Raw genomic sequence first — 25,878 nt, 5'->3', positions numbered from 1 at the left:
CAAGTGGTATAACTTTATGAGTGTATCAAAGGCAAGGACGTCGGGATGTCCACGTAGTGAGGCGTTATTGAGTTCAATGAATACTTCTAGTTCTTGATCCTCTGTCACGAGCTCTGGATTAATACGAATTTCGATTTTAGATTGGCATTCGCTGGCTTTTATAGCAAAAGCATTACTATGAAGCCTTTCATTTTATCGGAAGATGTACGGCAGACGTATCTTAAACCAGGGCGTAGAGTCTAAGAGAAAGGATTTATGACTATGTCGTTGGTGGGAAATATCAAGAGCCACATATATATTGAGGTTGTACATTGTCAATATCACAATTTTCTCCCAAAAGGCACTATGAACCAAAAGCGCAATCTAAGCGTGAGGACTTCCTAATTTATTCAAAAATTGCGGGCTATTGTCTGTCGGGGTAATATTCGGATGAATTTCAAATTAATAAAGATCAGCTCCTATAGCGAGTAACTAATTATCCCCCTCATCAATAAAGAAACGTCGAGCAAGCACTCGAATTCTTGGCCCAAAAAAGTAGATTGGAACAGCAATAAGAGCCAAAGCACCACAAATCACAGCTTCTACAATCATGGTACCATCGTATCCAAGAGTAGAAACAGCTGGCAATGTAGCGTAGCTCAAGCCAAACGAGATAAATCCTCTCCCAGCACAAATAACAACGAGAAAGGGTGCAGCACGTTGAGGAAAGCTGTCTACTGCATAAGTAATGCCAACAATATTGGCTCCAAGGAATGCAAAGAAGCTGGCATTGTACGATACCACCACAGCGCTGACGTTCCATTCATCTGAGTGAGTTGCTGCCTGTCCGTATATAATACCGCAGACAACCCCAATGATAGCTGGAATAGCCATCATGGGCAGACGGTATTCTGGTTTATACAGACCCTTGTTGCGGCGACTGAAAGCACGGATGGTCAAATCACCTCCATAGCCCAGTAATGGCAGAAAAATGACACAGCTAACGAGCTGACCGGCTTGGACATATCCAAGGGATGTGAATGCGAAGTTGTAAGGCGGCGGCATGAGGATACTCGAGAAGGTTGACGATTGAAAAACGTAGACACCAAGGAAAGCACCGTTCAGCAATAAGAGCCAGAAAATTGTTGGAATGCAGAAGCCTTGGAGGATATGTTTATAAAAAATTGGCACATCACTCAGACGTGGCTTGAGAACCATTGGCTTAAGGTCGTCTCTCCAGCGACGAGGTCCGTACTGGTCGATATCAAGAACAGTACCATGAGCACTGATATTGATGTTTTCCATCGCGTCGACTACCTTGGGATCCAATGTGGATTGCCCACGGACCGCTGTCTCAGGACGCTCAAAGTGTGACTCTGTGACAAATATGACAGATAAAACGAAGATCAGGGCGTTCGCAAGCGTGAAAAAGCCATACCACCATCTCCAACCCCATGCCGAAACCATATATGTGGAGGTGACGAAGAATACCCCGGCGGCAATGTTTTGAATGAAGATAAACCAGGCAAGTTTGCGACCGCGTTCGTGGAGAAAATGGATCTCTTGCACGATCATTGGCGAAAGTGCTTCGCTTTGTCCGGCAGCCAGTGACATAATATTGCGACCTGCGATGTGGCTTCCCAAGCTTTGGGAACACTGACACCAGACACCAGCCCCGATAAGGAGGAGCATTGATGCAAGAAAAACAGGCCGCCTGCCTGCCGTGTACGCCCATGGCATCGTGATGAGGTTTCCAACACCCATGAACAACGTCGGATAAGTCATGAGATCATTGGCTTTGGTCTGCTGGCCCGGGTAATCCTGCTCGACCACAGAGAAGATAGGGCCCATTCCGGAGGCAAGGACAACTGCCGTGCAACTATATGCCGAGACAAGAACTAAGATAATCCACTTTCGCCATGGGGGGAGGTTTAATGGATCTAGCTGTTTTAGAAGCTTGCAAAGCTGATCAAGACAGGTAAATACCTTTGGGGTCTGCAGACGGAGCCGGTATGAGTACGACCTGATTGTCTCTCAAGAGCTCAATCTCTCCATTTTGGGATGACTTATTGTCGGAGTCTTCTGCAAGCTCGACATGACTGATATCTGTCTTATCCATGACTGCGATAGATTCAGACTGAGGGAAATGTGGGGGGATATCGAATGACTCGGTTATCCAACCATGCAGATAGCTCTCATCTTTATATAGAGGACAAGGTGTCCTATGCCAAAGACTGTAATCGCGCAGGTTGACCCCGGGATTTTCGAAGGTTCTCCACACGCGAAATCTGGGGTTGAGGCCCGCATGCCGAACCGAACCGAACCGAGCCGGAGCAGCTATTCAAATGACATTTAAGCTCCAGTGGCATCGAGACCCTAGCAACCGACACGAAAAGAATTGGCCTCTCAAACAAAACACACTCGGAAAACATGTCAGTCAAATTCAACGTCGATATTCCTTTGGCGGATTTGAAGGAGCCCGAAATTTGCCATGGGGGATATGAGCCTTTGAATCCACGCTCTGAAGTACTCTCAACAGGAAGCTCAACTGCACCCGGAAGACTTATCCTACCTTGCGATATTCTTATAGAGCATGATGTCGCGATTCCAGTGAGAGACGGCTGCACATTATACGCCGATATTTATCGACCTCCGACTGCCCTAGCACGCTCTACTCCAGCAATTTTGTGTTGGAGTCCGTTCGGAAAAAAGTTTAATGGAATAGAGTCTCTACGGCTCATGACGCCGTGGAATCTTGGAATCCCCGATGGAACACTCAGCGGCCTAGAAAAGTTCGAAGCCCCCGATCCGGCCGAATTCGTTGATCACGGATACGCTATCATCAACGTGGACTCGCGGGGTGCATTTGACTCCGAAGGAATAATGGCAATCATGGGGACACAAGAAGCGCAAGATGGGTACGATGTGATCGAGTGGATTGCTCAACAGTCTTGGTGCAACGGAAATGTCGGCATGGCCGGCAATTCGCATCTTGCAATTGTTCAGTGGTTCATTGCTGCGCTGCAGCCACCATCGCTGAAAGCCATTGCACCCTGGGAAGGATGTGGAGATCTTTATCGTGAACAATTTGCTCGTGGTGGTATTTACGGTGGCGACCTGTTCGATCATCTCATCGTGAAATACATCTTGCGAGGTCGGAATGGAATAGAGAGCTTCCGAGACATGTTTGACCAGTCTCCCCTTGCTAACGACTGGTGGAACGACAAACGACCCGATATGACAAAGATCAACATTCCTACTTATATCACCGGGACATGGACCAACACAATGCATGGCATGGGCGCCATTCGAGGCTGGCTAGATGTCAGCTCATCGCATAAGTGGCTTCGCTGGCATCCGTACCAGGAGTGGTATGATATTTGGGGAAATCAGGAGGCTCAAGCCGAGCTTCTTTCTTTCTTTGACAAGTATTTGAAAGGGGTTGAGAATGGCTGGGAATCGACTCCTCGTGTACGAATGGCAGTCCTGAGATACGGAGAAAAAGCCCCGTTAAAGAATGTGGTTGAAGATGACTTCCCACTTCCTCGTACGGTATACAAAAAGGCTTATCTCACTGCCAATGGCGGATTGACGCTTGACAAAGTCCCCGAGTCAAGTTTGATCTCCTACAATTCCGAAGATGCAACCGATATAGCGAAATTCACCTATACCTTCACCGAGCGTACCCAGCTGGTCGGTATACCAAAGGCAATTTTGTATATGCATTGCGACGATTTGGATGACATGGATGTCTTTTTGAATCTGAGTAAGTTGTCTGCTTCGGGAGAGCAACTTCTGAACCTTAACATTCCGTGGGAAAACCTTCCTGTCTCGAAGATCTCCGAGATCCCAGAAGAAAAACGAACAGAGGTCATTCTGTACCAAGGACCAACAGGAATACTGCGGGCTTCGAATCGTGACATTGATACATCACGTTCTATGCACCCCAATTGGCCGTTTTACAGCCACGAGAAGCAAGAAAAAGTCCAACCGGGATCTATTGTACGACTTGAAATTGGAATATGGGGCATGGGTGTTGAATATGAGGCAGGAGAGAGTCTGCAGCTGCGTATCAGCGGCTTTTACCAAGGTATCTCTAACTTCGGCACCAACGAGCATATTCAGAACCGTGGAAAGCATTGGGTGCATATAGGTGGGAACTACGATAGTCATCTTGTTCTACCTTTTGTGTAGACTTTTCATATTGTCATTTAGTCTCATGCTCGAAACTCAATCAAAAGGAGGGTAACTGGCTTATGTACATGATCTATTTTGAAATTGACCCATTGACGAAGACATTTGTCGGGTATTTACTTCATCCGACCTTTCTCGCCCTGTATTTGCTTTAACTCTATTTTGCCAGTAAAATCCTTTGCTCATGAAGTCCATTAAAAGTGTCTTTTCTGACTAGTTCAGCTGATCATCCGTTTCTCTCGCCCCACTCCATCATTCACAATAATTTCAAAAAATGGCGACGATCCATGCGAATTACTCATTCGATGATTCAGGGTCCACCAGACAGTTTTTGATACATGGTTCCAAATCCCTCATGCCACTTGTCTGAGATATCCTGGCTCATTCCGGGTGCAATCATGGTGTCTCCGCGCTCTAACCCAGTAGAGAAGAAGTCCATAAACTCCTCCACCGATAAGACGTTGGGGTTTTTGTGCTTTTTGTTATCGTCAGGATCATCCCGATCACGATGCAGATTTGTCGCGACAGAAGGAGGCGCGACCTCGACCACATTGATCTTTTCGTATCCGCCGCGGGATAACTGGGAACGAAGGGCCATTGACCAGAAATGAAGCCACGCTTTTGTGCCATTGTAGACTGGATTGATAATCGCGAAGGGAACAAATGCAAGGATCGACGACACATTGATAATAGTTGCACCTTGCTGCTTACTCTTGAAGTGTTCGAGTAGGCGAAGGGTCAAGTGCATCGGGCCACGAATGTTAATGTCGATCTCTTCATCGGCACTTTGCAAAAAGTCCGTAGGCTCTTGTCGTAACACTTCAAGGGGGCGTTGAACGCCGGCGTTATTGATTAAACAGTCGAGCTCTGGATATTTCGTGATGATGCTGTCCACGAATGAAGATATTTGATCGATTTTTCCAGTGTCGAGGACAAAGTAATCGGTAGCACCGATTTCTTTCGCGGTCTCGCGTAGAGTGTTTTCGGTTCGTCCAGCAATGATGACCTTCTTGCCTTCCTTCAGTAGGTATTCTGCTATGGCCTTGCCTAATCCACCTCCGCCACCAGTAACGAGAACACAAGAAAAAGAAAGAGGCATCTTCGTGAAATATCTTGCGTTTGGATTGTAGACTAGATGTTAACAGATGATTTGAATATTTATAATAAGACGGTGACGTCTTTACCCACGCCGAGTTCGAACATTACTAATTATTTCGGGATGCCGGCTGCCAAAGATTTTGCTGAAGTCGGCTACTTAATCGTGACCCACAAAAGGGTCAGGATTTGAGCCTCTGATTTTCACTGTAGGAAAATTTCATTCGCATGGGATTTCTCTGTGTCAGACTAATTGTATCCAAATTCCGGGTAAGTGAATTGCCCGTTCACGACAGGGTATGAAATCCAATCACCATCATTTACCTCCTTTGTCTCGTCGTTCCCAACCTCTGAAGAGCCCTTGTGCATTTGAGTAATCTGAAGCCCACTGTTGGCAGGCACAATGTCCTTATCATAGTCAGGAAGACTGATCCCAGAAACAAAAAGATTGCCGCGCGAATCCTTGATATCCAGCATCCGTTTCCTGTAAAGAGCTTAAGGCATTCAAGCAATCGGCTGCCTAACGGCAGGCACATACTTTACCCCAATCTATTAGCTAATTTTCACTTTATAGTTAGTTGGTGGATCGAAGCCACTTACTGGATAGATCTGGACCCTTTCAAGGTCCCAAACCCCACTTCTAGCGTAGATGTCGTTGTTGATCAATTCTCGAACTTCTTCGATATTTTCACCCGTGTATACAACCACACTGCCTAGGAACTGGGAATCTTTCCCTTGCTGTGGATGTTCTTCAAATATTGCACCTGTAGTTTGTTATACATGAGCGGCGGAATCATTTGGTGTTGGCTTGGAAGTGTAAACGGACCTCCATCAACCAGCTTGCCGGAAGAAATCAATGGTTGGATGCCTTCATAGTGACCGCTGATAAAAGCCAGTCAGCATTCTATGCATTCTGAATACATATTTCAAGCTTACCCCTTCACTTTCTTTCTTAGCTCCAAAGCATTAGGGCGGTCGGGCATGATGCAAAGGAATTCTTTCTTTTTGGCTACCGTCGCCATGGTTCTCCAAAGCGCAGCCCGTATTGGTTGCGGGGGTCGAATTGAAAACGCAGTAACGCGAGGTGAGATCCGGCTTAGGAACATTGTAAGATGTTATAAGTCATGTATCAGCGAGCAATTCCCGATGTTTATATATAGCGATCACGCCCGCCTTATGGGAGTGCGGTGAATGGTGTCGGAATGCGCCCCCGGTGCTGAGGAATACAGAACCACACAGCATCAGAAGCGCTATTTGATGACAATACCACCTCTATGGGAAGTGGAATAGAAAACTTGGAGATATTTCTTGGCTCATCGGATGTGTCCCCCGAGATGTCGGAGGGAACAGCCGACTGTGGAGAATACATACAATAGAAGACGTCAAGCAATTTATTTCATGACTAGCCATTAAGAATCGAATAAATTTCTTGGTGCGAAGATGGGCATGGACCGCCGAAAGATTGATTTCATGAGATATCAGGTTAAAAGGGAACCAGACAGCTGCACCACTGACTATCTCGCTGTCTTTGATACTTCAATACCGCCCAGTTCATGATATACGGGCTGTATTTCGGTAGCATGGCCATCTAACTCCATACCATTTTCGTCGACACTTTGTTCATGATTTCCGTATCCACCACTGCTGCTGCTATGGCCATTGCTACTGTCGTTGACATCACCCAGAATGGCATCAGGAGACCAGAATCGTGACTGTGCAGTAGAACCATCTGATGGGTCGGTAGGAGGAGGTGGCGGAGCGTTATGTACCGGACCGGATAGTACAGATTGATCTGTCTCTGGTAGACTGGCCTTGTTGGCTGTTTTCTGGCGTTGACGGCGGATGAAAAGAAACAACACTGCTGCAAGAAGGGCGACTCCAACTAAGGCTGCAATTGCAATACCGGCAACGGCTCCATTAGTCAACGACGAACCATCGTCAGAATTACCATTCTTGGACGGGCATGCATCTCCCGAGCAAGAGGAAGGAACAGAATCTTTGGCAGTTACGGTCACAATGTCTTCCTTTGCATCTTCATCCCAAGAGCATGCAGATACATTGAAGGTCCCTCTTTCGTAGTCGGCGGAAAGATATCTGAAAATGTCAGTGCATGCAAAAGGAGCGAAACTCTGAACACTCACGCTTCCTGCAAGAAGGTTCGACCCAATGTATACTGCGTAGAGTTCGCCGCACGTTTGAGCGGGAAGTAATAGCTGCTGTTATCCACCAATGGAGCTTCCGCAGTAAGAGCAAAGGCATCATACGGTAGAGTCACAGCCACAGCCTCTCCTCCAGAAGACACGTCGGAAATTCGGAATGTAACCTGTGCGTTTGAGTTTAGGAGCTCAGTATTGTGAGTATCATTCACTAGATATAGACCACTTTCGCTATCAAGCGTAAGGTCAAATGCATCTTCAAACGCATCACAGACACTCTCTGGAAGCCAAAGATTGGGGTCAGTTGAGTCGATAAAAGTTAAGATCGGCTCGGTGAGTAATGTGGACGAGGTTGATCCACTGTAGCTGATGGACTGAAGATACACAACCAAGTCACGAGTAGTATCATCGGCCATAGAGAATGATACTGAGTTTGCAGTAAAGCGGGAGGTATCGTATCCAGAGAAAATAAGTTGTCCGTAGACTTGCTTCAAGCCTAGCATCGAAGAGATAGATTAGAGACATATTATGCTGCCAAGGCCTGGTTCACTCACGATACTTAGCGCCGGCCGTATAGCTCCAGCTGAGACTCGGAATAGTTCCGTCCTCCTTCAGTGTCGTAAAATAGGAGGGCGAAGAGAAGTTCCCCAATGAAGTAAAATTGAGAGGTTGTGGATTTAAACCGAAGATTCCGCTATTGGTATTTTGATCAGTGAACCATAAATCCCTAAGACGGACAGCATCTTACAGATAAAATGGAGTAGGTGTTGCGATTCCAGCAACGGTCTGATTTCTAAGCGTCGGACCAGTGAGGCCAATACCAATACTATCCAGAGCGAAGTCCGCCCTTTGATAGTATCCTAGGTTGGCCTCGAGACCAACCCCATTCTGGTTAATACCAAAAAGACCAAGCTCGTCCCAGCTAGATGACTGATTCATATTGAATAAAGTCCCTCTGGAAACTGCACAGTTCGATGGCGCGTTAGAAAACACTGAATGAGAGCAACCATAGTCCGACAAGACAACAAGTGACTCTGGCGACGCCGTAGAAACAAGTACTCGAAGCGACTGTTCCGGGGTCCCCACTCGCAGATTAAAGCTGCTCCAGGGTCCATCATTTCCTTCACTGACTCGGAGTATTAGCAAAGGGGAAACAATCAATCCAGGACAGGTTGATCAAAATACAAATATTCGCTGGGTGCGATAGCTAAGGCAGACGGAGAGCGTTCAGCCAGGCCAGCTGCTAAACAACCTAGAATCAACGGAGTTATAAATATTAACTGTTGTATGATTTTGGAATGCATTGCGGTGAGCTGAGGATTTCAATAAGTGATCCTCAGAGTACAACGTTACTGAATTCATTCCCATGTGGCTAGTGTGGCGACCAGAACCTGCAGGAGTCATAGCCCAGCCCATTAAGCTTGGACAGCTACATCACTGCCGATTTCAAGATCTCCGAGCCAATTGCTGTATTGAGATCGGCATTGTTGGGGCCCAGGGGCAACGGGCGGCCCCTGACAGGTCGACGCCCACGCACGGCCAAGGTTGCAAAACCGGCTGAGGGTCGGCCAAAAACCTGCTCTGTTGTCATTTCAGGAACCAAAATCCTCGTTTACGCTCGTTTAACTTCTTTTTTAGTTCTGATGTAAAGCGGAACAGCACTTCATGGAATCCTTGCCCTTCCTGGCTAGTAAAAATGCCTGTCTTTACCTTTCTGAGTTAATACGCCGCTCTTGTTAGGCACAATGACAGCATCAATAAACAATCGCTGGTCGACACGAGATTTCAATGCTAGTCTCGTAGGGTAATTGCTTACTGCTATTATAAACTTTGATTTAAATCCTTCACTTGAGAGTCAGCCGTTGTCCTATCTGTCGTTTGGTCTCTGCATCTACATCACCATTAGCAAAGAATCGTACTACATCGTGTACCGTACGTTCGATGAAATCGCTCACTATGTTATCTACTCTGCAATGGGTTTTGCTTGGGCTAAGTATGTCCGTGACAGGCGCCCTGCATGATCCCGGTAAGAAGTTCGCGAAAATGAAATCCATTCTGGGCGTGTTTAACACAGCGAAGTTATTCCAACGCCACACTCCCCAAGTTACGACACTATAAGGAGCAGTACTACGGCTTGCACGTCTGAGAAGACCGATGACTGGCCTATGTCGTCAATCTATCCTAGCGACACCACAATCGACACTACCACTGCCATTCAGGTGACACCGCCGATAAACATCTCAACTATACCGACAGTATCAACAGCATGCTTTAATAGCACAGTCACTACTACCATAATAGTATCAATGATTGAAACGCAGTGGTCCACTACGTCATTGACCGCCACTACTACGGTAACAAACACAACTACCGACATTATCAAAGACACTGTCACCGATACTACTACAGTCACGAACACAACTACAGCTATCGTTATGGATACTATCACGGACACCACTACCGACACTACAACTGCTACGAAGACAATTACTGTGCCGACGACCATCACAGAAGCCCCAAATCCCTGCCCGACTACATGCAGCATGTACGTTATTCCAGTCGACAGAATAGAATGACATGGAAATGGCTGACTGATTCTACATTTATAGGTCTGTTGGAACCGTCAATTTGTTTTACTGGCCAACGAATCAGCCGCACCACGTTTACCCATCGACTTACGTGAATTCACATCTCAGTCAAACTTTGTAAGATTACCAACTGTTACTATCGCTTCTTTGCAACTAACGCTCAACACCACACAGCACGTCACCCTCAGTGTACATGATCGTTGACTATCTCTATGGATACAACACCGCTGGTCAGACTGGGCCCTCTGGCACCAGCGTCGTGTTCCCGCTTGATCTAAATCAAGTCTCGACTATAGATCTTACCAACTCAGCTACTCGCCAGCTGACCTTGAATGATCTTGGAACAGACTGCCCACAGAGTGAAGCTCCCTCGGCTATCGCAACGGCGACACCCAACTCCCGCTGTGATCCTATTCTGGTAGCTCCAGAGCCCGTCAAATCATGGGCTTCGCCTTGCAACGCATGCGGCAACTTTGGGCTGTTTGACCCTCCCTATGCTGTAGGGCCGATCACCGGAGGTTTGGTGCCGATGACGACGACTGTCGCAACCTCTTCGGAAATACAGGCTACCTCGAGCACAACATTGCTTTCTGCCGCCGAAGCCACTACTACTGCAGCAGAATCTACCACGGTTGCGACTACCTCGGAAAGTTCTTCTTCGGGCGAGGAGACTAGTTCGCCTGTTATGGAAACCAGCTCTACGCAAACTGAAATTGCTTCTTCCGCTACAGTCCCAACGCCAGTTTCACCGAGCACTGAACTGGGTGTCACTTCTTCGTCATCTATCAGCTTGGTCTCTAGTCCAGCGACTACCTCTCCGATATTTAATTCTGCGACCAAAGGAAGTTGTCTTAGTGTATCTCTAAGCTTAAGTTTCCTTACACTGGCACTTCTGTTATAGATCAGAAACTCGTTCAAAATTGGTGCTCCTTGTCAGCTTCTACCAGATACTTCGCGCATGGTTAGGTGTAGTCGTCATTATATCATGTAATAAAAAAAAAAAAAAAATAAAATAGCTGAAGCTGAATGCGAAGACATCATCTAAAGCCTATTATCATACACTCAAATCCACGGACCGAAAGAACTGCTCGTCAGACCTAATTATTATAACTTTCTATGCCCAAGATCACGAAGATGAAATCATCATTTGCATGGGCCTACCGTAATCTTGTTCAGTATGCCCATCTCTCATCTGGTTTCCAGCTAATCATAACATTCACAAGAAAACGTTACCATCAACCCTTATCTTCCAAATTCATGCTCCAGCAAAAGAACTGAAGTTCTCTTTCTGCTTACTGAGCGACAGGATGATGTAATTCGGCTACTCGAGAGAGATTATTATTTTCTGAAACATTCAGTTCCGAATGGACGAGGCTTCAGTCAGTGCCCCCTCCCCCACCAGCTAAATGGACAATAAATTCACTCATTGATCTTCACTGTATATAAATCCTTTGGAAAGAAGAAATGTGGATTTGATTAATCAATACAAGAGCTTTATCGCTCGTAATCAAAAAATATGCGCCTTCTTTCGTCTGAAAAGTAGCATTGGAGTTTTGAAGACTACTGAGAAAGTAATTGCTCTCCAAGGAATCCCTTCGTCCTTTCAACAACGCACCTCTCCTAATTGCTGGATCGTACAAACCGAGAGTGGTTGCGCTGTTCAGCGGGCCGACAATTGCCATCTTCCCTCGGAAGAAAGCCGATATCCACCAAGTATTGTGTGCTTTTATCCAGCGCTGCAATAGTATCTCTTTGACTTAATCCAGCCGATTGTTTCACTAGAGAGGAACCCATGAACTGCCTTATATTTGCTTCAAACCAATCCATTACCGGTAAGAAAGGGTGTTCCATGTCATGACTTTCGACGTCGGCTCTCAACGTTGTCATCCACTCGGCGTGCCCAATAGTCTTGATCGTTCGACCACTGCAGCTGCTAAGAATCTTGCAAAAGGTCTCGATCGGCACTCCATCGTGGCAATCCAATGCTTGTTCGCTGTGCAGATTCAGAACACTGTCCACCACAAGGGAAGTAATTTGTTCAACCCCTGCTACCGGAATATCTGATTTCCACAGATCCTCGCTCACTGATCCAAGGGACAAAATACTGTAGGCTAAGCGCCACAGGAAGTCTTCGGGATGGGCAATTCCTTCCCATCTTGTCCCTACCAGATATCCCGGTTGTACTACTCGTGCCCGTGGAACTGACGAATTCGGCCCTTGGTCGAGCTGGTGATTGTATTTCTCCACCATCATTCGTGACAAAAACTTCGTTTGATCGTACCCACACGCTTGAGCGAGATTATTTAAAGCTTGCTCTCGAGTTTCTGTTGGTGATGGGAGATACCCTCCGCACACGTATGTAAATGGACACGGTGCTGGCATATTGGACAGTGCCTCCAGAATTATGCGAGTGCTGTCAACATTTGTGGGCTTTAGTGACGAAAAGTCATCCAGCCAGTTGACTCGGGCGCCGTTGTGGATGATTCCATCGATGCGCATCCGACCCGTCAAGTCTCCCCAATGTGCATCGTCAAGGCCCAGCCTTGGAAGGCTCAAATCCCCGAGCCATACTTCAATCTGGGAGTCAAATTCAACGCGCCACCACTGACAGAGTTCAGCATGAGCTCGTATCTTGTCTCGGGCTTCCGCTTCACTCCCCGAACGCACCAAGCCCACAACGTGGCTCACACTGGGGTCCTCCAGTAATTCCCGAAGCAGCTGACTGCCTAGGAATCCGGTAATCGATGTTGCAAAGATTCTCTTTGTCTTTTGAACATGAATGGGTACAGGAATATCGATCAAGCTTAATTCATCCAGGAGGTCTCTCGAGGCGTTGGTATCTGACCAGGCATCCGATAAGCCATCTGCTCGGCCAGAAAGTCCCTGATCAATCTGACACACTGTGATCCCAGGTTGCATCAGGTCCTGAATCGGAGCAGTACCACCGAAACGCCGGCGTATCTCTCCAGAAAGATATGCAGTTTGGATGGAATCCAAACCCACACTGGTCAAAGGAAAGTCCCAGCCGCGTAGGCCTTCTCCAGCCGATGGTTGTCCTGTTTCAACCAGGTCTGCAATCATGTTGCTGAGTTGAATAGCCCGCGATTGAGCCGGATCTATTTGGGACCATGTGTGACGGAGAGTGCCTCCAGGCCGAAGTGCCATGGTCTCGGATAGTGTCATACTTGCCCAGTCTGAAATCAGCTGCTGCCGGTGAATCTTCTTGGAATCAGTCAAAGGCATGGATTGGACAGGCACAAAGGCACTGGGAACCATATAAGATGGCAATATCTTGAGTAAGTTTGCGCTCATCTGGTCCGCTAAGGATGGGTATTGTCCGTCCTTTTGTTCGATAAAAGCCACCAGCTCCGGGCTTTGAATGCCTTGTTGGTCCTTGGCCAGAATTACTGCAGCCTGTTCACCACCGGGAAGGCAGTCACGGAGGACCTTTTCAATCTCACCAATCTCAACACGGATTCCGCAAATCTTGACGAACCCAGCCCGACGACCACTGAAGATCATTTTCCCGTCAGGCTGCCACCGAGCCAGATCTCCCGTTCGATAGCAAAACGCTGAAAATGGCCCAGTAAGAGTCGAAAGTGATTCCGGTAGAGATATGAAATCGGCGCTTTTCTCGGTATTATCCAGGTATCTCTGCGCAAGATAGGGACTCTGAAGCAACACCTCGCCTTCAACTCCAATCGGTTGCAATCTGTCAATATTGTCTGGATCAACAATCCAACACTTTGCACCAATACCACGCCCGATTGCTTTCGGGTTGTCCGTAGATCGGAGATTCAACTCGATTGTATCCCAGACTCCGCCTTCAGTGAGTCCGTAGATATTGCTCAGTCTGACCTTGTCAGCCCAGGTGCTCAAAATGGCTGTTGTGGGCGCTTCGCCCCCAATGTACAAATTCCTCAATGTGGGCAGGGCGCCTGGTCTTAAGGATGCCACAACTGCAGGAGTCAAAGAAGCATCAGTGACGTTGAGTTTGTGCATGACCCCTTCGAGGTCTTCAATGCGCTCCTCCTCGGAGGGTATGCAGACAGTGCCCCCAACAACCCAGGGTGCAAATAATTCGCATATGCTAGCATCAAAGGAGAATGAGGCAAATTGCAGGAACCTGGTGGTGGGCTCCAGTTCAAATGTCTCGCCAACGGCCTCCAGGCTCCCAGACACTGCACCATGCTGATGGACAACCCCTTTTGGCTGCCCTGTACTGCCAGAGGTGAACATTATATAAGCCACTTGAGAAGAGTCCACGCAGAGCTCTTGAGTCCATTCATTGGATAGAACCTCTCCGCTCTCTAGAGATGAAGGTGTTATTGTTCGTAATTCGTCAAAGTGATTGTGGCCTTTCAATCTCTCTAGAATAGCGGTTTCCACAAACAACACTTGAATTCCAGCCCTTTGCGTGATGTATTCTATACGATCCACGGGATTTGAAGTTGCGATTGGGACATAGCCTGCGCCTGCTCGCAAAATGGCCAACAGCACTATGAGCGACAAGGCGGACTTTTCCACGCAGAAACCAACAACGGTCCCTGCTCCGATTCCTAGACTGCGGAGTTGGAGCGCCATCGCAGCAGATCGCTTTCCTAATTGCTCGTAGGTGACATCTTCTAAGGTGCTAGATACGGCAACATGCGCAGGTCGTTCCCGATAGTGCCGATTCACCAAACCATGAATAGTGGTTGCGGGTTTTGGTGCATCGGTTTGCATCCACTGACAGAAACGCAAGCGATCGTAGTTGCTGATGACCTCGATATCTTTGACCATTTGGAATGGATAGTAGACCACCGACTCCAGGATCTTTCGCAAACTATCCAGAAGATCGGATAATTCGAAATCACAAGGTCTCGCGCGCCGGGAATACAAATTGAGCATGACACTGTCTTGTCTGGACCACTGGACCACTAGTAAAAGACAAACCTAAGCTGGTCAGCACCGATTCTAACACAGTTTTCAAAAAAGCTTACCTTTGATACCTTTTCCAGGTTGAATATTTCCTCGGGAACTTCATTTACTGGTATAGCCTCTTCGTGTGCGAGCCAAACAGCGTAACGCTCCAATCCCTCACTTATTCCTTTATCCAGAGCTGACTGGCTATTTTTGCGTTGGTATAGAGCCTCTTGGAGATCTAACACGTTCCATTCTGACTCAAGTTCGACCGAGATTGTCTCCGGCTTTGCGGCCTCGGCGGGGGACCGACGAGTCCCTGTACGGCCGAAGCTCTTAAACGAGACTGGATTATGGCTGTAATACCCCTTCAATAATACTGTCCAGGCAACCAAAATGGCAGACTCTGCTTTTGAGCGGGGTAGTGGAAGAGGCATAGAGATCGGAGTGATGGAAAGCACATCCGGCGAGTGATCCTTCTTTCCCAGATTGTCAGGACAATCGGAAGACTCCTGTATAACAGACGCTGGAGTATGAAAGCGCATAGTGATCAAACAAGTGAGTCTATTGAGAATTTGCAGGATCACAACCGAATTTTGATGTTTATGCTTTGGAAGGTTCCCTTTATATTATATCATTGGGCACCTGCTATACCGCTCTTTGAAGATGATACGATATAAATATGCCCCAAGGATTTTGGAAATTGGCGCATACAAACTATCCACAAAGGCCAAAGCCACGGCACTGGTGAACACAACAATTCCATGAGTGATGTCTCTTTGAGGTCACCAGTACAGACCGCTCTTTTAGGTTTTCATGGACCGGTTTCTTGCTCTTGACGCATTTCTCTGTCTTTAGCTTTGAATGAAGTTAAGAATATAGCCCGCCATCAAGCGGCACCTGGGTCAAATCCGGGATTGGGGCACGTAACCTGCAGCGAAGACTCGCATGTTGCCAATACAAGTGACAAAGCCAGGCGTAAGTGCTCGGCTATCATGTTATGAGGTGGGCCGCGAAGGTTTAGAACGCAGAGTAACGTAACCAAAAGAGTCTGCCTGATCTACTCCTTCGTTATGTTCAGCAAAAGACAAGTGGATGATCATCTGCTTTCAGGAAATATCTATTACGGTTACAACATTGGTCTGAGTCTCTGGATCATCAACTAGAAAACTACAGGGATTTCTTTAATCTGCCCAAAGGTGGCGAATCTCATACTTGGTCGATCCGATCTCGTCACTGTCTGCAGATAACCATCACGCATCATGCATTCTTTGTCATTTAAGCATCATGCAGGCGCCTTGCAGGATCTTCTCGATTGACCGATCGCTCGGAAATCCATAAATCGTATCACAGTACATGATTCAAATGCATGCATAGTTCATATCAACCATTCACATCAAGATCACCCGGAGATCCTCAAATCGGATTGCAGTACATAACCTACATGCATGCCTGAGTTCGTATCGGCCATGCACACTGAACCTTATTCTCCATCAACAATCGAATCAAACACAATTATAACGAAGCGAAAATAAGACCTTACTTACAAACTCAAAATTCGACCCACTTCAGTGCATGCGCATCATCAAACTCCAATTTTGGTGAAGAAATCGGCCCCTTACAAGTTGGCTGCACCGCTGGATACAGCACACGGGTATCCTATACGTGATTTCTCTGGTGTAGACTTTTGAATCTTGGATGGAGATGACGATAAATATTGGTGTCGGTGAAATTGACTCTCCTTGAGGTTGGCTACACCGCCACTGAACCACCTCGCTATGTGAGTATATTGACGTAAGGCATTGTATGATTTGCCTTGCCAGGGCGCGACTTCTGTTCACATTATATAAAAGAGCTGTATCTCAGAGCGATAATTTCGGGTTTTTATTAGATACCGCTTGACATTCTTCTTCCCTGTCATATCTCCCACCGACCTTCGCCTTTCCACACAGAGTCCCGATATTGTGAGACGCTTTTCTATCGCCTTCATTTCCTCAGCAATCATGGCGACCACTCCTATTGGCAACAAAACTTTGGAGCTTCTTCGAGCCCGGCTTTTGAATGCGGTCAAGAAGGAAGCAGCGGCACTCGTGGCGGAAGACTTCGGGAGCCCCAGTGATATTGATAGGAATTTCAAGTCTTTGTTTCAAGCAGAACTGGGCCCCCACGAGATAGCCAGTCCGGATTCGACCATTCTCTTCGATGAGAAACAGAACAACTACGATGTGGTTGCGTATAACCCAAGCAGCGGTCTCAATCCGAAAAGAGCCGTCGAACTCGTCAACCCTATCCGTGACAATCTTGTCGGCGTTTGGAAAGTGCTAGAGTACAGCATGCTCGACAAATCCAATCGAAATGAGAAAATACATCCATGGGGGCCCATTCTGGACGGGCAAGTAATCTTTACTCCCGATGGGTACGTCAGTGCCATGGTCGAGATCCCGGGACAGCACCCATTTGGAGGTGATGAGCCCTGGACTTCAGGGACAGCTGAACTCGCGGAATCAGCAAGAAGATCGTGTTGTTACAGTGGAAGATTTTTTGTCGAAAGAACAGCCATCGGAGCAACCCTGGTTTACGAACTGGAGCTTTGCAACTACCCTGTTTTTCGTGGACAAAAGTTCCGAGTGTACCTCGACTTTGTGAAGAAAGGCAACCAGCAATTTCTTATCACAACATTGACATCCAATGATTCAGCAAGACAGAAGCAGGAGGTGTTCCTCAAGATATAGGGACAAGGGAGCGTGGTTACTTATGGATACAGTAACAAGACTTGGTGCATCCACCACGATTCTAGTCACTTTAGTTGATGTCAGTTGCTAGTTCGTATGTCGTTTATTACTACTCAATCAAAGAGTGAAAGCTAAATCCAAAGCTATCTGACATGTGCGTTGTTGTTTGATTGTCTTCCCCAGTTCATTCCCCCATGTATTGCTGTCCTGTCTCCCAAATTACCACAAAGACGTAACTTCAGACATCAACATGATCTTTCATACATGTTATTTACCATGAACATGATAGGATATTGATACTAGATAGTAAGCTATATTAAGTTGTGCAATAGGAACGGCGCCACAATCGTTTTGGTGAATAGTTAAGTTAATAGTAATTGAGAAAGCATATAAATAAACAAACAACTAAACAAGATTACGAAAGTAGCACGAGAGAATTTCTGCAATCTATCACATAGGCCTGCGCTGCATTATACAGTGCTAAGCTTAGTGATAATCGTGATATTGATGATTATAATCACTGGCCCCTAATTAGCTCACAAGATATCTGCCATTACTAACATATTTAGCTCGTGCTCAATCGTCACGGGATCTCCAATCAATTGGCTATTGTAGAGTATAGAAAAATAGTAGGGTATGAAAAGATAGTGAAGTCCCCTGTGAAGATCCGGCCTTGGGAATTGGCTTTTTTTCCCGATTCATCATTTTTAAATTCTGAATATTGCTCATCGCCCAAACTGCAGGCAATGCGACTGGCATAATTCAGGTAATGGCTTCGTTCATTTGAACCAGGCCACAGTCTGGGTTATGCAAGGGACTTTCTAGTTACATACTCTGTTTTCAACATCAGGGCACGACTTTCACCGCTCATGCAGAAAGACAGAGATCGAGATCTTTCGCCGAGATCTCGATAGATCAGTTTTTTTGAGATTTAATTTTGTAGTCATGCGTGGCGCCTTATCCACCAATATTCCAAAATACACTGTGCGCGACGAACTATTGGCGGACCGAGGAACACTCCTAACATTACTTCTTTTGCTGCATGATCAAATTGCCTATGTAGGAATTTGTAAATTAAATGAAAGAATCTTATCTCTCAACTCAGGCATCTGGCGGATCTCTATGGCCAAACTCTACCGAAGAATTCTCCAATGGTACCGATTAACATGGGAACCGACGACAACAAGGGTGTTAATGCAAGAATCCAATAAGAATGGACTCTATACGTCATCTTGAAATATCTCGGAGCTTCATCGTGCTCATCTATACTAATGGGCACAGTGGTGACGGATTTACTAAAGGAAATTGCTTTCCACCATGAATGCATCTGCTATACAGGCGATCGCGGGGTAAAGCATCCCTGGTCTCCCTTTCAAGGAGGTAAAAGAGCGTTTATGGTCAGGAAACCACTTTTACAGCATCAAAGTGCTCTTTTTAAGATATCCATTTATGGATGGAGAGTTTCTCACTCCCCCCGTCTCTCTGAGTCCAATCAAACCTATAGTCACTACCGATACGTACTCCCATGAAGGGAAAGTAAGGGTTGAATTCCATCACTTGACCTCCAGTCCATATCATGGTTGTAAACTGTAAACCGGTTCAGTGCCCTTTCAAGTTAATTTTAGTCTGGGATCCGCGGTAAATACCATTGGACGATGCACTCCTGAGATATCTCAAACTTTCATTCTGGCATGATTCGGTCTGAATACTGCGAGGAGTCTAGCAACTTGGTCCATTTGTACTGATGCGTGATACTTCCAAATTTTACTGTCTCTTCATATCCTCCCGCAGCTTGAACCGGGAGGGTAGGTGACGAATTACATTGGTCGTTGTCAAGGATATCGCTGATCAATCTCGTCCCCAAAGTCTCTTGGTGCATGTGAGATGGATCCCAGCTAAATATATGATTATTCTAATAGGCTATAAACGATGTTTTTCATTTTAAATAATGCTTGTATGACGGGTCGAGTGGTACATAGAAGCCCCTGGAATCATTTTGACTTGGTATAAATATAAAGAGTTGGTCTGACCGAACCAAAATACTAAAACATATGAAATCACTCTGCTCTCCTACGATTCAGTACCAAGATGCTTCCCACCACCACCAATAACAAAAATCTCGGAAGCGGCCTGACCAACAAAAGATGGCTAAGCTGTCTCAGTATCTGTGGCTGTCTCTCAGCTGTCTTTCTCATCATTGGTCTCGCTGCCTCGAGAAATATCCCTCCAACAAGACCATGGTGGGATGCCGAAACTGTCAAGACTCATTACTTGACATATCACAAAGGCACCCAAGCTGCGAGTATATTCCTGTTTGTTTCTGGGGCACTCTTCCTGCCCTACTCCACCGCAATTACCAGTCAAATCCGACTCATCCCCGACCTCAACCCAGCCATTGCAGATCTCCAGCTCGCCAGTGCAACAGCTGGTGTTTGGTTCTGGATGATATCAGCCATCTTCATGTCACTTTTGAGCTTCCGTGATTACAGTGCTGAGTTGATACAATTCCTCAATGATGCGATGTGGATGTCCCTTCTCCTGAACTGGCCAATCTTTTGGGTGCAGTTCTGGACCATTGCTTGGGCAATTTTCGCCGACCGCAGCGCCGACCCGGTGTTTCCGAAGATCATGGGATGGGTGAATCTTGTTGCTCCGGTAGTGCTCGCATTGGGATCGGGGGTTCATATGCACCACACCGGCCCTTTCGCGTGGAATGGTGGGTTGGTGTTTTGGCCTACTCTTGTTGTTTTCGGGGTGGAGATGAATTGCTCTTGTTGGTTTATACTACAAAATGTTCGGCGGAACCGATATTAATAGGTTTATTTCGAGGGTCTACCTACATGGTGGTCTCTGTGGGAGGATGATAACTTTGTCGAGCTTTACCTTGGTGTTCTGGGAGACATTGGGAGTCAGTATGACACTTGAATGTGTGTTCTTGTTTGTATCTTGCTATATGGCTTTCAAATCTGTGTTGAGAAGTGCCTGGGAACGAAAGGTCTCTAAAGAAAATTTCAGGGTGCTATTACGATCAAAGCAGCGATATTTTGCCCCAGATCTACACATCAATTTATTCCATGCTTTCAATTTAATGAATGGTTACTTTTTTGATATACTTAATCATACAGCAAGACTTATTTTGAAAATGTACAGTTTCCTGTACCTTGGACATGGCTAGACACATTTTATTTATCATGTTAGTCCCCACGATGGTCATAGTCTGAAATAAGCCATTACTAAGCACTGAAGAAATAGTTATCCAATGACCTCTAAATAACCATTTGACGCTGGCATAGGTAACCGCTGAGTTATACTCAGCCTGAACTCGCATCGAAAATATCACATCACGTACTATTTACCCAGCTAACTGCTCTATCGGACCTCACGCTTCTAGAATAAAGTTTATTGAACCTTTTAACGAGTAAATCCGGCAGACCTCACCAGATGACAAGGCTGTTTCGTCAAATCCTACGCCGAAGAATTCTGGTCCAATCTGATCATTGGGAGGATATGAATTTCCGAAGCAGCTATTGAATGGCAAAGTTGTCCGGTATGAGCATTGCACCAAGCATTGTTCGAGCTGATAATGTGCAAGCAAGGGGATTGCGTCCAGGTGATATTCGTGAAGAAAACTTGGAATACCAAACATGCATTCATGCAATGCATAGGCGAGTGGATGGCGCAGCCGATTCTTTTTCTTCTTTATTTTCTTCTTTTTTTTCCTTTTCTTTTTTTTCTATTTTTCCAAGACTTGCTAAACTATGATCTTATGCATTGCCTACGTAGTCATAATACCGCCTCTTTTGGAAAGTGGCGGTCTGCGAAAAGACGTCAAGACATGGCAGGGGATGATTATCTTGATTGTCCTCTTGATGGAAGAGGTACATACGTACAGTGCGGTATGCCAAGCACTCTGTTTCTATATAAGTAGTACTCGTCTTTGTCTCATGGCTCCTCGATAGATTAACGAAGACTCAACTATTCAAATTAGATTTAAACATTCACGTTCTTCTCTGCCAGAAGCAACGTGAACATTGATTTCTTCCACTCAAAATCTCAACATTGAATCATTACCAAAATTCAACATGGTTCATCAGATAACTAATGAGGCTGCTCATTCTATCTCCCTTCCCTTTCTCGGGAGGGATCTGAATGAAGTTAGATCATCATCTTGTGATGCTGATGCTTGCCTCGATATCTTTCAACAAGCGCAAACGCCCGATTTTTTTCGATCCGTAGCAAAGGCTATGCAACTCCGCCAGGCTTATCTACGCGATGGCTGCATCTTCATCAGTGGAGAAAATCTGATACCCATTTTAAAGGGGATTGGGGCGAGAGAAGAAGATTTTGAAAAGCTCAAGGAGGTCAGCCATCATCTGGACCCGGACCCAACGGTGGATTATCGAACTTTGAGAAGTGGAAGATTCTCTGTGGATATGAGGGCTGGAACTATCGAGCGACTCCAAAGACAGCCCTTCGTTCTGACAATGGTTGAGAACTACAAACGACACGACTCGGACATTCCTCGTGATTTCGGTGACTTTGACGAAAATCATCAAAACAATACCGTCGTTCAGGCTATGCTCGTTTTCAAAGCCTGGGTCACTCAAGACGTCCCTGTGCTGGCTCGCCCCGGTATAGACTACGATAAGGATATGGTCCTTACAGAGATTTTCAACGTGCATACCTTCACGAATGAGAAAATCCAGGGATATCCGGCTTTGGAAGGTGTGCACCAGGACGGATCCGATCATACCATGACTGTAAAGCTTGGATCTTCCAACATTACTGCTGACTCTGGGATCACATTTGTTCATGCTCGGGATGAGACAACGGGCGTTCAGCATTCCGAGACGACGATGGAGCTGCTCAAAGGCCGATATCAGCACCGTGACTTTCTAGACACGTTGCTTTTCACAGACAACAGTTTCAAGCACAGTGTGACCCCGGTCTACGCACTAGACAAGAGCCAGCCGTCTTACAGAGACATGTTCGTTATATTTTCTCGCAAGCCAAGAAGTGAGGATCATTCATCCGGATTTCCGGACTCTTTGGAGCCGCACAAGAAATTCAAACTCAAGTTTCCGATCTGGCTTCCCCCTCTCCCAAAGCCTCGCGCCTGTGGTCAACCACATCTCAGGAAGCAAAGTATGCCTTTCCAGAAGTACACCCTTTCTTTATTCATATCCGCCAATGGCGAGATGATGCCTTCTCTTGATGGAAATTTCGGAACACATATTCCTGTTAATTCTTGAGATATCCACGTCGATGTTGATTGATTTGCTTTGCTATTCGTCTAATTTAGCTTGAGTGGTTTACTTCGCTCACTCCTAGTTTTGTGGACTCAGAATGGATTTTATTTCTTGCACGTCATCAGAGTGCTCAAATGAATTATAGTAATTTACAACTCCGAATTAGGCGAGGCTAATACCTAGCTCAACCCCCGGGTATTCAGGCCCTTCATTGCTGATCGAGTGTAGCAAGTCAACATTTTCTTGGAATTTGGCCATGGGCACTCAATTATTTTTCTTGAGATTTTCTTGTTCACTCCACTGGGCACTTTCTTTTTATGTGACGGGATGTATACTTCTTGGTAGTAAACACCTTGATGTTATCATTTGTTACTATCTCATTTTCTTGGCCTCTTCTAGTCTGATGTCTCTTCGCTTTGACTCTGTCGCATCGTTTGGGTAGTATAACTTCCTCTGCTAAATAATATTATATCCCACTTGATATTCTCATTTATCGTATAGGAATAAATCATTCATGCTTTGCAACTTTGAAAGCACCAAGAAGTCCCTACAGAGCCGTTATCTCTCTTCGTTGGAAACTTTCCGCCAACCGCAGAGACAACTCCACTTAATAATAGATGACTGTCATCCTGCTAGATCTTAATTTTCTGTGTGGCTATTCATTTCTAAATCTTGAACAAAGTGCCATTATTCCATTAACTGATAATAGCAGCACATTGAGCGTTCAGGCAACGCAACAGAAGGGATAGAAATTAAATCCGAGCGAAACTTTATCACGCAGCTATCATTCCTTGTTCTCTCTTCTGAGCATCTGAATCATAGTGGATAGATCCTCGAGCCCCTGTCCTGACTCGACCGCTTCCCTCAAAAGAGCATTGAAATCCTCCAACAGACGGCCCGACACACCTGATGTCTCCGCCGTCTCACGCGCATTACAAACCACTCCCAACATTGTGCTGACAGTTACTGAGTCCCCAGGTGTTGATTGGGACAGATTTTGGTCTGTTTCGGCCATTTGCGGCAACAGACTTTGAAAAATTGGCAGCAGGGGCAGAAGACTCTTTCGTGTAAAATCAACTGTATCAACACCTGCGGCTCCAGCTAAAGCCAGGGATTGAAAAAAGGCCGCACAAAATCCTGCAACCATAGAAAGAGCAGCATTTTCCAGCAAACAGATATTTTTGTGGTCATCTGACGACCACACTGTCTTGCCAAAGATCTGACAAATGTGCTTCTGCTTTGCGAATACGGCTTCCGGTCCACTGTATGTAATGTCTGCCTGTTGTGCTTTGACTTCCGAGGGAATGGAGTTAATCCACCCGTGCAGATACCCCAAAGCACTGAGTTTGTTGGTCACAATATCTGCGGTTCCAATCTCCCATTGTGGTCGACTCGTTGTAAAGTTTATGACGGTGCAGCCAATGAAGGTCGGAATTCTGCTGAGCACATCTCGAACAACCTCATCTGAGGCCAGAGATATCAGCACGAGCGAGCCAGGCTGTGCACAATCTGCTGGAACTTTAGCCACCTTGGCACCCCTTGGAATAAAATGTTGCGCCTTGTCGATTGTTCGATTCCAGATGGTCACCAGGTGGCCCTTGTCAAGTAACACGGAAGCAATAGCGGCTCCCATGTTCCCCAGGCCAAGGACTGATATCGGTACAGCTGTGAATTCCATCGCAATAGAATGACTTTAGCTGTCAAAAAGGAATCAGAGAAAGCAATTTGAATGAATAGGAAATTCAAATTAAGTTAGCCAAAGGCTTTCTTCATAGACCATACGAAACGAAAAACAAGTATCTGATAGACTCCGGCTACTTCAAAATGTCGCAGGCCCCTTACAGCTTGTTCTTCGCGGTGAGATACGAGAAATTTCAAGTATCCAGAGACTCGAAAGCTACTGCTGAGATATTCATCAGATGAGCAGAAAACTGACTTAGTTGTCAAGAAATGCAGATGAAAGCCTCGAAGTTTGTTTGCCGAGAACCTATCAACACGATGCATCACTTTTTGCCAACATCATATAACTCTGGCTATGGCAAATTCTAAACGCTCTGTACTGCATCCGGTATAACGATATTCAAGCTGAGCCCATTCAGCGGAGTACTGAGTATGGCCAGCCATTGGATAAAGTGGCGGTGAGACTATAATCACTAAGTGCAGTGCTGCTGGAAAATGGGCCCTCCTGTAAGGGTGTCGATCGATGGGAATACCTGGGATGCTCATCTTGCATACGCCTGCTCATGTTATGCTGGCTGGATTATTCGGGACAATGCGTAACTATGCACCTTCAGATATAGAACAACAACTTGCAGCGTCTCATGTGAGACAGTTGGCGTGATTCTAGTTCAGCGAACTTTAAGCAGTTCCAAAACGGGTGAAGTTATTATTAATTGTGTTCTTATTCTCCAAATCATTTTCCTCAACCTCTCTATCCTGACAAGCATTTTGTTCAATTTTGAACTTGTGAGACATGGGCCACCTGAGTTGAAATCCGGAGATATCCCGTTGAAAAGGCACATGAAATCTCTCCATATCGGTAGCCTTTTTTCTTTGTTCGTTATATCTTCCAATGGATCCCCTCTAACTGTTCGGGTAGAGGTGATTTAAGTCAGCTTAATCGGTCTACAAACTACCTTTTCACCGCCTTTAGGGCCTTTTATGTTTCTGCCACTGTCTTTATATCTACCTTGAGATCTATTGTTTGTTATGTTACCCTTTATATTAGACCTAAATGTATCATCTCTGATTTTTGCAATCTCCGCTCATCAAAGCCATATTCAAAAAAAAAATAAACGACAATGAAAAACTCTCAATATCCGTAGCTTGTGGGCCAGAGCAAAAATCACAAAAAATAAATGTGCATCATCCGTGAATCGAACACGGGCCTCGTCGATGGCAACGACGAATTCTACCACTAGACCAATGATGCTGAGACATCAAACAGCTGGAATTGCTGATTGGCTGCTGATATTCGGTTCCC

At 46.0% G+C, this 25,878-nt stretch overlaps 11 protein-coding genes across 11 annotated transcripts; 5 read left to right on the top strand and 6 right to left on the bottom strand.

Annotated features, from left to right (window-relative positions):
* Positions 1-471: 471 nt before the first annotated feature.
* On the bottom strand, positions 472-2,098 carry N7511_003782 (uncharacterized protein; the record flags this gene model as incomplete). The annotated part of the gene is made up of 2 exons (XM_057126207.1): positions 472-1,919; positions 1,966-2,098. 2 exons carry the CDS (start codon positions 2,096-2,098, stop codon positions 472-474), a joined length of 1,581 nt encoding a protein of 526 aa, XP_056985097.1.
* Positions 2,099-2,409: 311 nt separating this feature from the next.
* N7511_003781 (CocE/NonD family hydrolase) lies at positions 2,410-4,173 on the top strand (the record flags this gene model as incomplete). The annotated part of the gene is made up of 1 exon (XM_057126206.1): positions 2,410-4,173. One exon carries the CDS (start codon positions 2,410-2,412, stop codon positions 4,171-4,173), a length of 1,764 nt encoding a protein of 587 aa, XP_056985096.1.
* Positions 4,174-4,483: 310 nt separating this feature from the next.
* N7511_003780 (NAD(P)-binding protein) lies at positions 4,484-5,272 on the bottom strand (the record flags this gene model as incomplete). The annotated part of the gene is made up of 1 exon (XM_057126205.1): positions 4,484-5,272. The coding sequence occupies one exon, from the start codon at positions 5,270-5,272 to the stop codon at positions 4,484-4,486; it is 789 nt and encodes a 262-aa protein (XP_056985095.1).
* A 245-nt stretch (positions 5,273-5,517) lies between these two features.
* Positions 5,518-6,290, bottom strand: N7511_003779 (YciI family protein; the record flags this gene model as incomplete). Its single annotated transcript, XM_057126204.1, has 5 exons — positions 5,518-5,752; positions 5,807-5,817; positions 5,869-6,032; positions 6,095-6,150; positions 6,205-6,290. The coding sequence occupies 5 exons, from the start codon at positions 6,288-6,290 to the stop codon at positions 5,518-5,520; spliced, it is 552 nt and encodes a 183-aa protein (XP_056985094.1).
* Positions 6,291-6,782: 492 nt separating this feature from the next.
* N7511_003778 (uncharacterized protein) lies at positions 6,783-8,363 on the bottom strand (the record flags this gene model as incomplete). The annotated part of the gene is made up of 4 exons (XM_057126203.1): positions 6,783-7,362; positions 7,410-7,920; positions 7,979-8,118; positions 8,173-8,363. The coding sequence occupies 4 exons, from the start codon at positions 8,361-8,363 to the stop codon at positions 6,783-6,785; spliced, it is 1,422 nt and encodes a 473-aa protein (XP_056985093.1).
* Positions 8,364-9,730: 1,367 nt separating this feature from the next.
* Positions 9,731-10,913, top strand: N7511_003777 (uncharacterized protein; the record flags this gene model as incomplete). The annotated part of the gene is made up of 3 exons (XM_057126202.1): positions 9,731-9,969; positions 10,034-10,129; positions 10,187-10,913. The coding sequence occupies 3 exons, from the start codon at positions 9,731-9,733 to the stop codon at positions 10,911-10,913; spliced, it is 1,062 nt and encodes a 353-aa protein (XP_056985092.1).
* A 719-nt stretch (positions 10,914-11,632) lies between these two features.
* On the bottom strand, positions 11,633-15,459 carry N7511_003776 (acetyl-CoA synthetase-like protein; the record flags this gene model as incomplete). Its single annotated transcript, XM_057126201.1, has 2 exons — positions 11,633-14,947; positions 14,995-15,459. The coding sequence occupies 2 exons, from the start codon at positions 15,457-15,459 to the stop codon at positions 11,633-11,635; spliced, it is 3,780 nt and encodes a 1,259-aa protein (XP_056985091.1).
* Positions 15,460-16,917: 1,458 nt separating this feature from the next.
* Positions 16,918-17,646, top strand: N7511_003775 (uncharacterized protein; the record flags this gene model as incomplete). The annotated part of the gene is made up of 1 exon (XM_057126200.1): positions 16,918-17,646. One exon carries the CDS (start codon positions 16,918-16,920, stop codon positions 17,644-17,646), a length of 729 nt encoding a protein of 242 aa, XP_056985090.1.
* Positions 17,647-19,734: 2,088 nt separating this feature from the next.
* Positions 19,735-20,460, top strand: N7511_003774 (uncharacterized protein; the record flags this gene model as incomplete). The annotated part of the gene is made up of 1 exon (XM_057126199.1): positions 19,735-20,460. One exon carries the CDS (start codon positions 19,735-19,737, stop codon positions 20,458-20,460), a length of 726 nt encoding a protein of 241 aa, XP_056985089.1.
* Positions 20,461-21,728: 1,268 nt separating this feature from the next.
* Positions 21,729-22,898, top strand: N7511_003773 (2OG-Fe dioxygenase family protein; the record flags this gene model as incomplete). The annotated part of the gene is made up of 1 exon (XM_057126198.1): positions 21,729-22,898. One exon carries the CDS (start codon positions 21,729-21,731, stop codon positions 22,896-22,898), a length of 1,170 nt encoding a protein of 389 aa, XP_056985088.1.
* Positions 22,899-23,679: 781 nt separating this feature from the next.
* On the bottom strand, positions 23,680-24,573 carry N7511_003772 (NAD(P)-dependent oxidoreductase; the record flags this gene model as incomplete). Its single annotated transcript, XM_057126197.1, has 1 exon — positions 23,680-24,573. The coding sequence occupies one exon, from the start codon at positions 24,571-24,573 to the stop codon at positions 23,680-23,682; it is 894 nt and encodes a 297-aa protein (XP_056985087.1).
* Between the last annotated feature and the right edge of the window lie 1,305 nt (positions 24,574-25,878).

Source organism: Penicillium nucicola, assembly GCF_028828085.1.
Source record: "Penicillium nucicola strain IBT 29836 chromosome Unknown utg000003l, whole genome shotgun sequence".
Lineage (NCBI taxonomy): Eukaryota > Fungi > Ascomycota > Eurotiomycetes > Eurotiales > Aspergillaceae > Penicillium > Penicillium nucicola.
This window is presented reverse-complemented; position numbering and strand designations above follow the sequence as displayed.